This window comes from Oncorhynchus mykiss, chromosome 11 (assembly GCF_013265735.2).
Source record: "Oncorhynchus mykiss isolate Arlee chromosome 11, USDA_OmykA_1.1, whole genome shotgun sequence".
NCBI lineage: Eukaryota > Metazoa > Chordata > Actinopteri > Salmoniformes > Salmonidae > Oncorhynchus > Oncorhynchus mykiss.
The window spans coordinates 36386416-36400427 of NC_048575.1; the positions used below are offsets into that span (position 1 = coordinate 36386416).

Sequence of the window (14012 nt, forward strand, 5' to 3'; positions counted from 1 at the left end):
GCTCCTCCTCCAAACCCCATCTTCCCCTCTGCCTGCTCCTCCTCCCAACCCCATCTTCCCCTCTGCCTAATCCTCCTCCCAACCCCCTCTTCCCCTCTGCCTGCTCCTCCTCCAAACCCCATCTTCCCCTCTGCCTGCTCCTCCTCCAAACCCCATCTTCCCCTCTGCCTAATCCTCCTCCAAACCCCATCTTCTCCTCTGCCTGCTCCTCCTCCCAACCCCATCTTCTCCTCTGCCTGCTCCTCCTCCCAACCCCCTCTTCCCCTCCTCCTCCCAACCCCCTCTTCTCCTCTGCCCTCTCCACTACCCCTTTGCCCTCTCCACTACCCGTTCCTCTTCCCACCTTCAAGCACCATGTCCGCATTCAGGGAAGACTTCTACGTTTCAGGTGCATTTCTTCTGATGATATATTGTCCCGGTAGGGAATTTCACTTACTGCTGCTGCCTTTTGCTGAACCTGTTGCTAGTCAGTGAGCACGATAGGTGTATAAGTGGCGAGGGTCTTCATTCATCATACATCGTTCTTGGACCGCAAATATCTCATATGCGATTCAGGAGGAAACTACTAAAACGGCACAAAGAATCCCTGTAGGAAGCAGCTGAGGCTATATCAAATGCTGTGCAATAAATAATGTATGGATTGTTTGCATGTGTAATGGAATATACATTTTTGATGTTTGCATTTTGCCATCATTTCGGTTTATGTGGTATGAAACTCACAATTAGTGGTGCTCGTGACTGACATTATACATCTCTCGTACATTTCTGACACTATCTTTGCCTATGAGTTTTGAAATCAGTTTTTCCCCCCAATCATATTCGCTGCTGTGTTGTGTTGTATTAAAGAGCATTACTAATCACAAGAGGCTCTGTGTCACTCAGAAGTCTCCACATCACTGGGGCTGACAATGTTGTGCTGGTGGGCATGTTGTGCTGTGCAAAAGTGCTTACGCGCTCCCACAGACAACCAAAGGGAATAATTAAAGGCGGAAGATGTCGGCAGAAGAATGGAGAGCAAATCCCATTGTTTGGGGTTATTTCATCCCGCCGAATTCTTTCTCTCCTTCTATTCTCGCATTTCTCTCTCCAAATTCACTATGGGTCTATGGCACACTTTCAAACACATATGTAAGCGAAGGCAGTGTACAACAAAGGGGGCTATGATGTCCTACTCATCCCTACATTGTCTTTTCATTCTCTCAGAATCATTTGATATCTGGGGGAGTGGGTGAGTGAAGTGGCGAGTGAGGCAACGCTTAATAACCCCATAATGTAGCTGCCTGGAAGCTGAGAATGAAATATGTTTTTTAAAGGACAAGCTGTGCGCTCTCATTTCTCCCTCCCTCCTCTTTTGTTTTCTAATGGCATCATTTTTAAACCCCCCCCCCCCACACAATCCAAACTGTTATCAAAATAATCCCCAATGAAATTCTAATTTAAGTTGAGCAGACTATTAGAGGAGCTCGACTACACTCCATTTTGGGAGCAGTAAATGTAGCCCCTCAATCTCTCCCAGCTTTTACTGTCAGTCAGGGAGCACTCAGTCATCTCTGTGCATCAGGTCCACAATATTGATTTTACCACCCACCGAAACAGCCGCATGAACATACATTTTGCATGAGGCTTTTACGCGCGGCCTCCTCCTCGGTCTGACAACACGTGACGGGACCATGGACAGGCTGTGATAACCCTGGCCTGCCAAGGCTAACAGGCTTGACCTGGGCTCCAGACTCCACTGTAGTACATACCACTGAAGAACAAAAGGCAGAGCTAGAGGGCCAATCATGTCTGTTGTGTTCAGTGACACACATTCTGTATCACCTCCACATCTGTCTGAACCTCCCTTCTGGACGGACTTTGAAGAGCGAGAGAAGCCTGCTATGTTCATAGGGAGTTTTCCTACTTGAGTGGGCTAAGCAGCCAGGCCTGGCATTACATCTTTATTGACCATAGTACTGTAGTGATTGATGTATGATGTTGACATTTCGCATGGACAGATACAGAGTTAAATAGAGTAGGGAAAAATGAGAAATAATGATGAAAATCAACTATAGCAATTAAATATCTACAGTGAGTCAAAACTAAAGTTGTCCCCTCTCCTAATATTACAGTCTCAACTTTTTGTATTCTAATATCTCCATGGAGAGGACTCAATACTTTAAAATCCTTCCCCTGGGGTGAGAATTCCACCACACAGCTTGAGATTGCATTGCATCACAAAGAGATCTGTGGATCCCGACAAGCAGTGCGTTTTACTTTGTAAAACCCCATGGCCCACTCAACTCAGTCTCAACTGCTTCCATTTTTGTGTTGTCTAAACACCTCCAAAGCGGTATTGAAACACTGACTGCGGGTAATATTTTTACACAGTTGGATCTTTGATCCTGGTTTTATTTCCTTGTGATTATTACAACCATGGCCAAGGAGCAGGAATCTATTTTGATGCTGAAATTTTAAACCCTTCTCTACACAAGACTGTGATGATGAAATATTTTCAATTTCAGTTCATCTATAAAAAAAAGGTGAAGGGAAGTATATCATTGTGCTGAATTATTATGCTTGAGCCGCCATATTGCAAATACCAATAACATGAACTATTTCTTGGGAGACAGCAATCCTCCTAAAATGATTTACCACTGTGATAAAAGTGGCAACAAATGTTTTCATCCAGTTTATCAGTCCAAGTGAGTTTACTCTTAATCCTAGGGGTAAAAATGTCCTTCCTCCGTCATAATTACCAAGAGCCTCGCCGACCGGCCCATCTCTCTCCAGTGTAGTAATTACCTGTGTGGCTCATTGAGCAACCAATTGAGACGGTGCTTGATGTGCTCCCACTGAGAACAGTGAGGCAGAGAAATAATAGGGATGTTGTTCCTCTCCTCTCTCTTGACTTGTTCAAGAACCACAGCACAGTTTAGAAGACCCCTAAAATACAGGATGAGTCAGAAGAGAAATGTTTATTTACGTCATGAAGGCACCTCTTCAGACCCCTGACGAGGTGTTCAGGCGGTAGTGCGTACAGCCCAGAACATCCCTGGGGCCAAGTTTCCTGCCATCCAGGACCTCTATACCAGGCAGTGTCAGAGGAAGGCCCTAAAAATTGTCCGATTCCAGCCACCCTAATCATAGACTGTTCTCTCTGCTACCGAACGGCAAGCTGTGCCAGAGCACCAAGTCTAGGTCCAGGAGGCTTCTAAACAGCTTCTACCCCCAAGCCATGAGACTCCTGAACATCTAATCAAATGGCTACCCAGACTATTTGCACTGCCCCCCCCCCCCTTTCTTTACCCTGCTGCTACTCTCTGTTTATTATCTATGCATAGTCACTTTAATAACTCTGCCTACATGTACATATTACCTCAATTACCTCGACTAACCAGCACATTGACTCTGTGTACATTGACTCCAGTACCCCCTGTATGTAGCCTCGCTATTGTTATTTTACTACCGCTCTTTAATTATTTGTTACTTTTATTACTTATTTTATTTAATAATAAAAAAAGTTTTAAAAAGTATTTTTCTTAAAACTCCATTGTTGGTTAAGGGCTTGTAAGTAAGCATTTCACTGTTGTATTCGGCACATGTGACAAATACAATTTCATTTGATTTACTACAACATGCTAATGATGCTGGGCAGAGAGAGAGGCGAAGATAGATAGCAGTCAGAAATAAGTTTCTCATCTCACTGTGGACTGGGAGGTTTACAGGATAGATAGAGCATTGTTTGTTTTAGGTAGATTCGTTTTTTTGACCTTTGGATGTTTCACGCCTCCGAACGTTTGAACACATATTGTACAGTCGTGGCCAAAAGTTTTGAGAATGACACAAATATTAATTTCCACAAAGTTCGCTGCGTCAGTGTCTTTAGATATTTTTGTCAGGTGTTACTATGGAATACTGAAGTATAATTACAAGCATTTCATAAGTGTCAAAGGCTTTTATTGACAATTACATGAAGTTGATGCAAAGAAGTCAATATTTGCAGTGTTGGCCATTCTTTTTCAAGACCTCTGAAATCCGCCCTTGCATGCTGTCAATGAACTTCTGGGCCACATGGCAGCACATTCTTGCATAATCAATGCTTGGAGTTTGTCAGAATTTGTGGAGTTTTGTTTGTCCACCCGCCTCTTGAGGATTGACCACAAGTTCTCAATGGGATTAAGGTCTGGGGAGTTTCCTGGCCATGTTCCCCGAGCCACTTAGTTATCACTTTTGCATTATGGCAAAGTGCTCCATCATGCTGGAAAAGGCATAGTTCATCGCCAAACTGTTCCTGGATGGTTGGGAAAGTTGCTCTCGGAGGATGTGTTGGTACCATTCTTTATTCATGGCTGTGTTCTTAGGCAAAATTGTGAGTGAGCCCACTCCCTTGGCTGAGAAGCAACCCCACACATGAATGGTCTCAGGATGCTTTACTGTTGGCATGACACAGGACTGATGTTAGCGCTCACCTTGTCTTCTCCGGACAAGCTTTTTTCCGGATGCCCCAAACAATCAGAGAAAATGACTTTACCCCAGTCCTCAATAGTCCAATCCCTGTACCTTTTGCAGAATATCAGTCTGTCCCTGATGTTTTTCCTGGAGAGAAGTAGCTTCTTTGCTGCCCTGCCTGACACCAGACCATCCTCCAAAAGTCTTTGCCTCACTGTGCGTACAGATGCACTCACACCTGCCTGCTGCCATTCCTGAGCAAGCTCTGTACTGGTGGTGTCCCGATCCTGCAGCTGAATCAACTTTAGGAGATGGTCCTGGCGCTGGCTGGACTTTCTTGGGCGCCTTGAAGCCTTCTTCACAACAATGATGCAGATTGCCATCATATAAACTGAGGCTGCAGACATTGTGAAAAATAATATTTGTGTCATTCTCAAAACTTTTGGCCACGACTGTACAGTTTGCACTGTCTGTTGTGACCTAGACTATTTTTCGTACTTGAAGAACTCTTTACAGTTCCTTGGATGGACTGGACTCCTCATCTTTATATTGTATTCAAACGGTTTGTGTGATATACACTATACCACGAAAGAAAGAGGAGTCCAGTCCATTTCAGTGAAGTGTAAAGAGCAAGTCTATCTATGGGGTAAACTTTGTGGGTTGAAGCCAGGCCAGTCAATGTTCCTTTATCTGGACATGATGGCTACTTCGTTACTACTTCGGCCTTTTCTGTGAACTGAGTGTGATGAGCATGGATGTAGACACAATCCCATTGAAGGCTTCTCCTTTCAATTACAACATCACCTTTTGCCATTGATGACCTTCTTTCAATACTGTATATAACTGGACAAATACTTGGCCTTCCTTTATGTTCCGCCTTTTTCATAGCACCTTGTGTGAATGTGTCCTAACTCTAAAGAAAAGAGTTACCACACATGCATTGTGCAGAGCAGACAGATATGACTAATGCTCATTGCGCGCGCACACACACACAAACACAGGGCTGAGCTGTTGTTAACACAGAGGAGAAAACAACCGAGTCCAAATCAAGCCCAGAGAGAGAACTGCATTAACGGAGGGTTGGCAGGGACCAGAGAGGGGCCTGTGGTAATGAGAGAGGTGGCTGCTTCTCTCTCCTCCTCCCCTGAGCGACACAGGAAACAAAAATAGCATTGTGTCTGACGAACAAGCAGGTTTTGACCTAGCCTTTTCGACCTCTGACAATCAGCCTCGCTTCGTACTTCACAAAGAGTCAGGCAGTCAAAGACGACAGTCGTTTTTTTTTATTTTTTTAACGCTGGCACCATCCCCGGTGAAACAAAGTAGACAAGAGCCTACAGTATCCTGGGTCCTAGAACCACGCAGGTCACGTGACTCTTACCCCTCTGTGGTGCAGAGAATCGTTGTATGCTGTTTGAGGGATTTCATCTCCCACCTACTGGGACCTCTTATGGTCCAGAAGTGTTACTGAAATGCACATCTAATGTTTTTAGTTGATTCATGTCTTTTGAGTCCTTCTTCTGTGATGTGGCTTATTCCTTATTATGCTCATTAACAGTGGATTGCTGGTTCAACAGTCAGATTGGGAGCCTCGCTCTTTTACCACTAAGCATGGTGCCTATATAAGTGAGAGGACCACTCGAACATAGTACTAGGATTGGTGAGCACGCAGCCAGGGAAGTGTAGAGCATATAATGAGCTCCATAGGATCCCAGCAGCCTTTTGGCCTGTCTCCAACTTCACCGAGCCTCCCTTTCTCATCCTCCATCCATCCACTGTCTGCTTGAGGAGAGAGGGAGAGCACAAACAATTAGTGGAGACAGGGCTGCTGGATCATGTGCTCAGCCAAAGCCATCAGACAGCCGCGGTTAGAAGAATGCGCTTCCTAAAGCCGGGTGCCCAGTTACAAGGGGGAGAAGGGTCAGTGGGCTTGAAAGTCTTCACAAGATGACAGAATTTATAAACCACAGCTGTTAAAGAATATAGTTACCTGTGGTGCAGCCCTTATAATAAGGCCACATGGGGCTTCTTCCATATTCCCTCAGTATTTGTTTTCCTTCTTCTTCATATTCTTTTGTCGTGCCACTCGTTCCTCCTCTGCCTCAGGTCAGCGCTTGGAGGAAATTCTCCGAATTCTCTTTGATCGTCCCTAGGTTTCAATGTTTTTTTTTTTTTTACAGACATTTTCTATTTCTCTCTCTCTCGCGCGCGCTCTCCTTTTCGTTTGTTCGTTCTGTCTTTCTTTCATTCGTCCCATTTTCCATCTTTTAACTGGCGCACTCCACATTTTCTTGTGGTTCACTTGTAAGGGAAGACAGAGAGAGGCGCCCGGTCCTGTCATACATTGCGAGACAACTTGCCCCAACATTTCAAGCTAGAATTGGCTTTCGCGAGCCCAAGATGATATATAATTCATGGTGGGGTTTGGGAGAGGTGTCAATGTGTCAGGAGGTAGAAGAAATGTAGAAGTGTTGCTGCTGTTTACTGGCCCAGAGACACTGGCCACGTCCTAAATGGTAACCTATTCCTTTTAAAGTGCAACACTTTTGAGCAGGGTCCGATAGGGCTCTGGTAAAAAAAAAAAAAAGTAGGGCATTATATAAGGAATAGGGTGCCATTTGAGACGTACTCAAGAGCTTCCTTCGCTGGCATTCTTCTTCTGCTACTTAGAACTCAGGAAAATGGGGAGGTCTTGATCAAATGTTCGTATGCGCCTGTCCAGAACCAACAGCGACCAGACTAATCAAAGAAATGCCTGCCCTGATGTTTTATTTATTAATCTCACTATGAAACATAATTAGTGAAGTGCAATGATTCAGTAACTATACAAGTTTGCCTACCCCTCTATTCACGAATGCTCTGTTGCATTATCAATACGCCAATCAACACAATTTTTTTTGTGCCATTGATCTGTTGTTATTCTCTCAAATTTCTCGAGACCTCTCGTTGTTTTTCAAGGCTGAAAAACAACTATTGCGGTAACCTTGTCACTAAAGGTTATATTGATGTTATACGGCTTAAAAATAGCATTCATAACATATAGAAAGTAGAGAATAGTACTTTGGCAATATACTGCAGTACTCTCACATGTAGTCCCAGACCTGGCAAAAACAATGTCTTAGGCTGCAGATAGGCCTACAGTGAATGGCAAGAGCCCTCTGAACATCAATCAGGATCTTTGTCTGGTGCCGGACGTGCACCACACCGCCAGTACCACTTCCCAAGGGACAAAGTCAAGTAGATTCACAGTCAAATGAATGGCTAAATGTTCTACCTCTCAGAGCGTAGTCTTTCCCTTCCTTTCACTGGAGAACGAGTGGGTCAGTTAGAAATGTGATGTATTGGTCAAATCAACTGGTATGCATGTCTTTATATTTGGTTTTGTTGTTAGAAATCGTCTGGTTTTTGCACTCTCTTCATTCTAATTACTGAGTGATAACGGATAAAATGTTGTATGCCTTAGGTCAATACAGTCACTTATACAGTCACTTATACAGTCACTTATATAGTCATTTATACCATCACTTAGGGCGTTGTTAAACAATAAGAACCAAGGAATTTCAGAGTCAATGGTTACAAATTTGTGCCATCACATACTGTACTATAGAAGGGCTGAATACGGAGCACTAGGAAAGTATTCAGACCCCTTGACTTTTTCCACATTTTGTTACATTACAGCCTTATTCTTAAATTGCTTAAATAGTTTTTTTCCCCCACTAATCTACACACAATACCCCATAATGACATGACAATACCCCATGACGACATCACAATACCCCATAATGACAAAGCAAAAACAGGTTTTCAAAAAACTGAAATATCACATTTACATTATAATTCAAACCCTTTACTCAGTGCTTTGTTGAAGAACCTTTGGCAGCAAATACAGCCTTTTGACTCTTCTTGGGTGTGATGCTACAAGCTTGGCACACCTGTATTTGGGGAGATTCTCCCAGTCTTCTCTGCAGATCCTCTCAAGCTCTGTCAGGTTGGATGGGTAGCGTCGCTGCACAGCTATTTTCAGGTCTCTCCGGAGATGTTAGATCGAATTCAAGTCCGAGCTCTGGCTGGGCCACTCAAGGACATTCAGAGACTTGTCCTAAAGCCACTCCTGTGTTGTCTGGGCTGTGTGCTTAGGGTCGTTGTCCTGTTGGAAGGTGAACCTTTGCCCCAGTCTGAGGTCCTGAGCACTCTGGAGCATGTTTTCATCAAGGATCTCTCTGTACTTTTCTCCATTCATTGTTCCTCGATCCTCAATAGTCTCCCAGTCCCTGCCACTGAAAATCATTCACACAGCTTGATGCTGCCACCACCATGCTTCACCGAAGGGATGGTATTGGCCAGGTATTGCCTGGTTTCCTCCAGACGTGACGCTTGGCATTCAGGCCAAAGAATTCAATCTTGGTTTCATCAGACCAGAGAATCTTGTTTCTCATGGTCTGAGAGTCCTTCAGGTGTATTTTGGCAAACACCAAGCAAACACCTTTTACTGAGGAGTGGCTTCCATCTGGCCACTCTAACATACTGTAAAGGCCTGATTGGCGGAGTGCTGCAGAGATGGTTGTCCTTCTGGAAGGTTCTCCCATCTCCACAGAGGAACTCACTATCAGAGTGACCATCTGGTTCTTGGTCACCTCCCTGACCAAGGCTCTTCTCCCCGATTGCTCAGTTTGGCCGGGCAGCCAGCTCTAGGAAGAGTCTTGGTGGTTCCTAACTTCTTCCATTTAAGAATGATGGAGGCCACTGTGTTCTTGCGGACCTTCAATGCTGCATAGTTTTTTTTGGTACCCTTCCTCAGATCTGTACATCAACAAAATCCTCTCTCGTAGCTCTATGGACAATTCATTCGACCTCATGGCTTAGTTTTTGCTCTGACATGCACTGCCAACTGTGGGACCTTCTATAGATAGGTGTGTGCCTTTCCAAATCATGTCCTGTTGAATTTATTGTAGAAATAGCTCAAAGATGATCAATGGAAACAGGATGCACTTGAGCTCAATTTCATAGCAAAGGATCTGAATACTTATGTAAATAAGGTATTTCTGTTTTTTATTTTTTATACATTTGCAAAAAAATCTAAAAAAACCTGTTTTCGGGTTATTAAAAACCTGTCATTACAGGATATTTTGTAGATTGATGAGGATTATTTTTTATTTAATACATTTTAGAATAAGGCTGTAACGCAACAGAATGTGGAATAAGTGAAGGGGTCTGAATACTTTCTGAATACACTGTACATGTACAGTAAGTATAGCATATTATGGGAGTGAAAATGTATTCCTTTTCCAGTCTTGTCCTGTTAATTTTTTTCCTGTACTGTCCTGATTCCGCAACACTTCTACAACCCCGGAACTTTTCTGTCCCTTCCCGATAAAAATCACTCCTGTCCCGTCCCATGCGAGTTCTTGCACTCAGAAATATGTTGGCTATTGTGCTTGTTTAGGAAGTATTGAAAAATAATTTCAGTAATGTAATATGCGACTGTGATATGTGGTTGTCTTTACTATTTTAGTTAAATGCAATGACTGTAGGCCTAAATCGCTCTGGATAAGAGCATATTCTAAATTACCTAAATATAGATCGATTAAGGCTGGAGGATGAGGACAGAGACAGCCGACACCAGCCAAACCCAGATGACGCTGGGCCAATTACGCGCTGCTGTCACAGACTTCAAAATGAGCGGACCAAGGCGCAGCGTGCATTGAGTTCCACATTCTTTTAATACAAAGTGAAACTAGAACCAAAACTTACAAAGAACATGAAGACGTAGTGCCCCAAAACACTAACACAAACAATATCCCACAAAGCAGGTGGGAGATAGGGCTTCCTAAATATGATCCCCAATTAGAGGCAACGATTACCAGCTGCCTCTAATTGGGAACCATACAAAACACCAACATAGAAATACACATTCTAGAACACCACCCTAGTCACACCCTGACCTAAACCACTATAGAGAATCCAAGGGCTCTCTATGGTCAGGGTGTGACAGCTGCCCCAATGGGACTCCCAATCACAGCTGGTTGTGATACAGCCTGGATTCAAACCAGGTTGTCTGTAGTGACACCTCTAGCACTGAGATGCAGTGCCTTAGACCACTGCGCCACCTGGGAGCCCCATATGAACATTTACAACATGGACATACAAAATAAAAACCGAGTGGCAGTACTGCATAAGTCAATATATTTCTATTTTGCTCTTCACCTCAGATGATACGGGTTTAGTTAAATACATAAACAATTGGGCTTGACAGTAAAGTTGCTAGGAGTACAGCTCCCGCTCTCCGGTTGGTAGCCTATTTGATTAAACCACAGCATTTTTTTACAAGCCTTCCTTGTCAACGGACAACTCCATAAAATGTTGCTAAAACATCGCTCTTTCCTTGGCTCTAATGTTAATGTTAGTGATGGGTCCTTGGCTGCAACAAGTCATTGCAATTCCTTGAACGCCTCATCATTTAGCCTACTGATGTCGGTTGGCATCTGAAACCTAGTGACTGGCAACAACTGGAGTGAGCCGACAGAAGGGGCAGAGGGGAAATGACCTTTAAAACAAATGTTTATTAAGTAAACAGTATAAAGCCAAGCCTACACACTTGCTCCACACATGACATATTTACGCAGAAAAAAAACAATATTTTATAACTATTCCTGTACTACCCGTCCCTGTAGACTGTTGATCCCGTCCCATCCTGTCTCGAACTTGGACTCTAGAACTTTACTCCCATTCCTGCCAGAATCCCGCGAGACCCGTGAGATTCGAGAGTCCTGTTCCCCTGTCAAACTCGAGTATGCCTGTCTGTCTCTCTGAAACAGCTCTGCCTCTGTGTTTCACGGAAACTGTGCATGAAATGTATGAACATTTAAATCTAGAAATGAGGATAATGGCATGCCATTATTGAATCCAATTAGTTAATGGATTGATTTCTTAAGATGTCCAGTCAAGATGAATGGCTCTTCATATGAGATTTTCCGCAATTAAACCCAAGATCGTGGCATCCATTGCGTGAAATTGAACAGATTCTCTCTAGAGAGAGCAATTATGTCAATCAATGTATATAGCTTTGTCCTCTAACTTGAAGTTAAGTGGTTCTGTAAGTCCGCTGTAGAAGTTAAAAAAACTACAGGACCTTGTTGTGGCGCTGCCCAATTTACATCATCGTTCCACACCTCCACCCAGTATGTATCGTCGTGTGTCTGAGGCGTGAGCATTCTTTTTCAGTATGAAAACCTGACTGCTGGTTTTCATGATTGCACATGAATGTCTTACAATAGCTTTTGAATGTCTCTGACTAGTTTTAGACGGTGATGATGATAACAATGGAGATGATATCAGGAGGTTGACACTTTTCTTCTGTTTCTCTTCCTTCTTCAGCTACCTCATCCCTGAACTCACAGCTTCAGCACCTGCAGCAGCTCCAACAGATACAACAGCACCACCATCAGCAACAACAACACCACCATCAGCAGCATCAACACTCCCACAGCCACGCCCACAACCAGCTGTCATCGCGGGGTCGCATGACCCCGCCCGGCCTTCAGCAGTCCTCTGTCTCGGTCCCCTCCCCTGGCTCCGCCTCCTCCTCCACCACCTCCATGACTGGCTCTGGCCAACCGCCACAGTCTTCGCCCCTCCGGCAAAACCTATCGCCGGCCCGCAGCCTACCCTCGCCCGTCACCCCGCCCATGCCACTGCAGGTGAGCTCACTCTTACCCCCTCCTGTTAGCGTATGCCAATGGTTTAGTCACAAAATTATCTATAACTTTGTAATCCAAGTTGGAAGAGTAGTCGTTTACGTAGACCTTACTGCTTTTTGCTGCTGTACCTTTGACACCCTCATACAAAACTTCAGCAAATGGGTGTGTTTTTCAATTGTCTTACTAGTGGTGATATGCTATTGTTGGGTGCGTTGTATAGAGACGGAGGCCAACCTCAAGATAACACCATGCTGATGCCTACTTAATAGACCTGGTTTGTCCAGGTACTCTATTCTATACTTGATATGAAACAAAACCCAGTGTTTGACTCCTGGCAGGCAGCTCTGCTGTCAGTGTGGGGAACATCAAATGTGCATCTCATCGACAAGGTCATCCTACAGTGAGAGGTTTCTTCAAAGCACACTAAACCCGAGTCTCGAGCCATCATGCATAACTTTTTCAACTGATCCATCTCGGATAGATCATGTTATCCATCCCAGCTCTCATCAACATTTATCAGTCTTTTTTAGCTTAGCTGCCCTTCCCTTCCCTCATCCGACCTACTTTTCAGTCAGTTTATCTGTCCATCAATCTCGGCCCCCTTCTGTCCATCTGACGATAATAACCTATTTTATATCCCTGTGGTTTCATTTCTGGTGGAGCCTGGCCAGAGTCGCCTCCCTCTCCTCAGCCACATTCATCAGCGTCAGGCCCTTATTGTGTTGTGGCGCTGCACCCTTCTTTAAAGCCGGGATGAGTACAGCCATTTGTTTCCCCCCTTGCACCCCTCTCCGGCCCTGTCATGGCCTAGTGAGACTCAGCAGGAAAAACAGACGCCTGCATTTAATGACCTCCAAAGGCTTGCTAGCTGCTGCCTGCCTCCCAGACCTAGATGCCAACCATATACTGTAGCCACAGTCCAGCCATGGCAATGAACCCTGAGCGCTGACGGTAGATTGGGCTAGTGAAAGGCTGTGTATCCCAAATGGCACCCTATTCCCTTCATAGTGCACTACTTCTGACCAGGGCCCATAGGGCTCTGGTCAAAAGTAGTGCACTATATAGTAAGCTTGGGCTGTATACGGTGTACCAGGGTATTTGGAAATAGCCACAGGATGGTTTTTCAATACCGTCAAAACCATTGAAACTATTTCTTTGAAGTTTGTTTATACATGTTAATATTTATAACTACTTTTTAAGTAAATACCTGCAGTCAACTTGTGCAATATGTTAGAAGATAAAGCAGATTGCGTTCTTCATTTCACTTGTCACATTATTTTTCATTATGAAGCAAACCGTAGTTCCCCAGAACAGTTGAGCCAGTCACAGGTTTGTTTGTAAATATATATTGAAACTCAAGTGTGTTTTGTTGCTTCAATAGAGAGAACAGGGACGTGCAACTATAGTTTTCCTTCACAGAAAAGACATTAGTGCAACACCTTCGGCAGAAAATAGCTTCATTTTCATCAGATGACAACAGAAGTGCAACGCTATTTGGCGTAGCAGCCACACTTGTAGGCTAAATGACCTTACAATAAAAAAGCACGGTATTTTTTGAAAAAACACTGCATGGCCATCATATTTCTGTTTATCATAGAAAGAATGTAGCCAGCTACATTTCCTCATGTTTTTCATAAAGTTAATCTATCATTTTACTTGAGAACAGTAGGCTGGCTACACCTAGAAAAGTACCGGAGAATAGTAGCTCCACATCAGTCAGAGAGCTGCCTGATGATAGAATGCCCATTAGTGAAGTGGAGAAATACAACTGAAGCACAAAATGAGTCTGAAGCCGAGCAGAAATGACAATAAGAAGCATTTTAGATCTGCATTTACAAAACGCAGCAAGATATTTCTTATGCGTTTTAGAATTCTGTGTTAACG

The 14012-nt window shown here is 43.9% G+C and overlaps 1 protein-coding gene across 2 annotated transcripts in view; it reads left to right on the top strand.

Annotated features, from left to right (window-relative positions):
• Window positions 1-14012, top strand: part of LOC110535637 (POU domain, class 6, transcription factor 2-like) — a 117176-nt gene that overhangs the window by 41690 nt on the left and 61474 nt on the right. For both annotated transcript variants that reach the window (XM_036935370.1, XM_021620750.2), the window contains exon 5: window positions 11806-12128. In XM_036935370.1, coding sequence (XP_036791265.1) covers window positions 11806-12128 — 323 coding nt within the window. The remainder of the gene's footprint in view (window positions 1-11805; window positions 12129-14012) is intronic.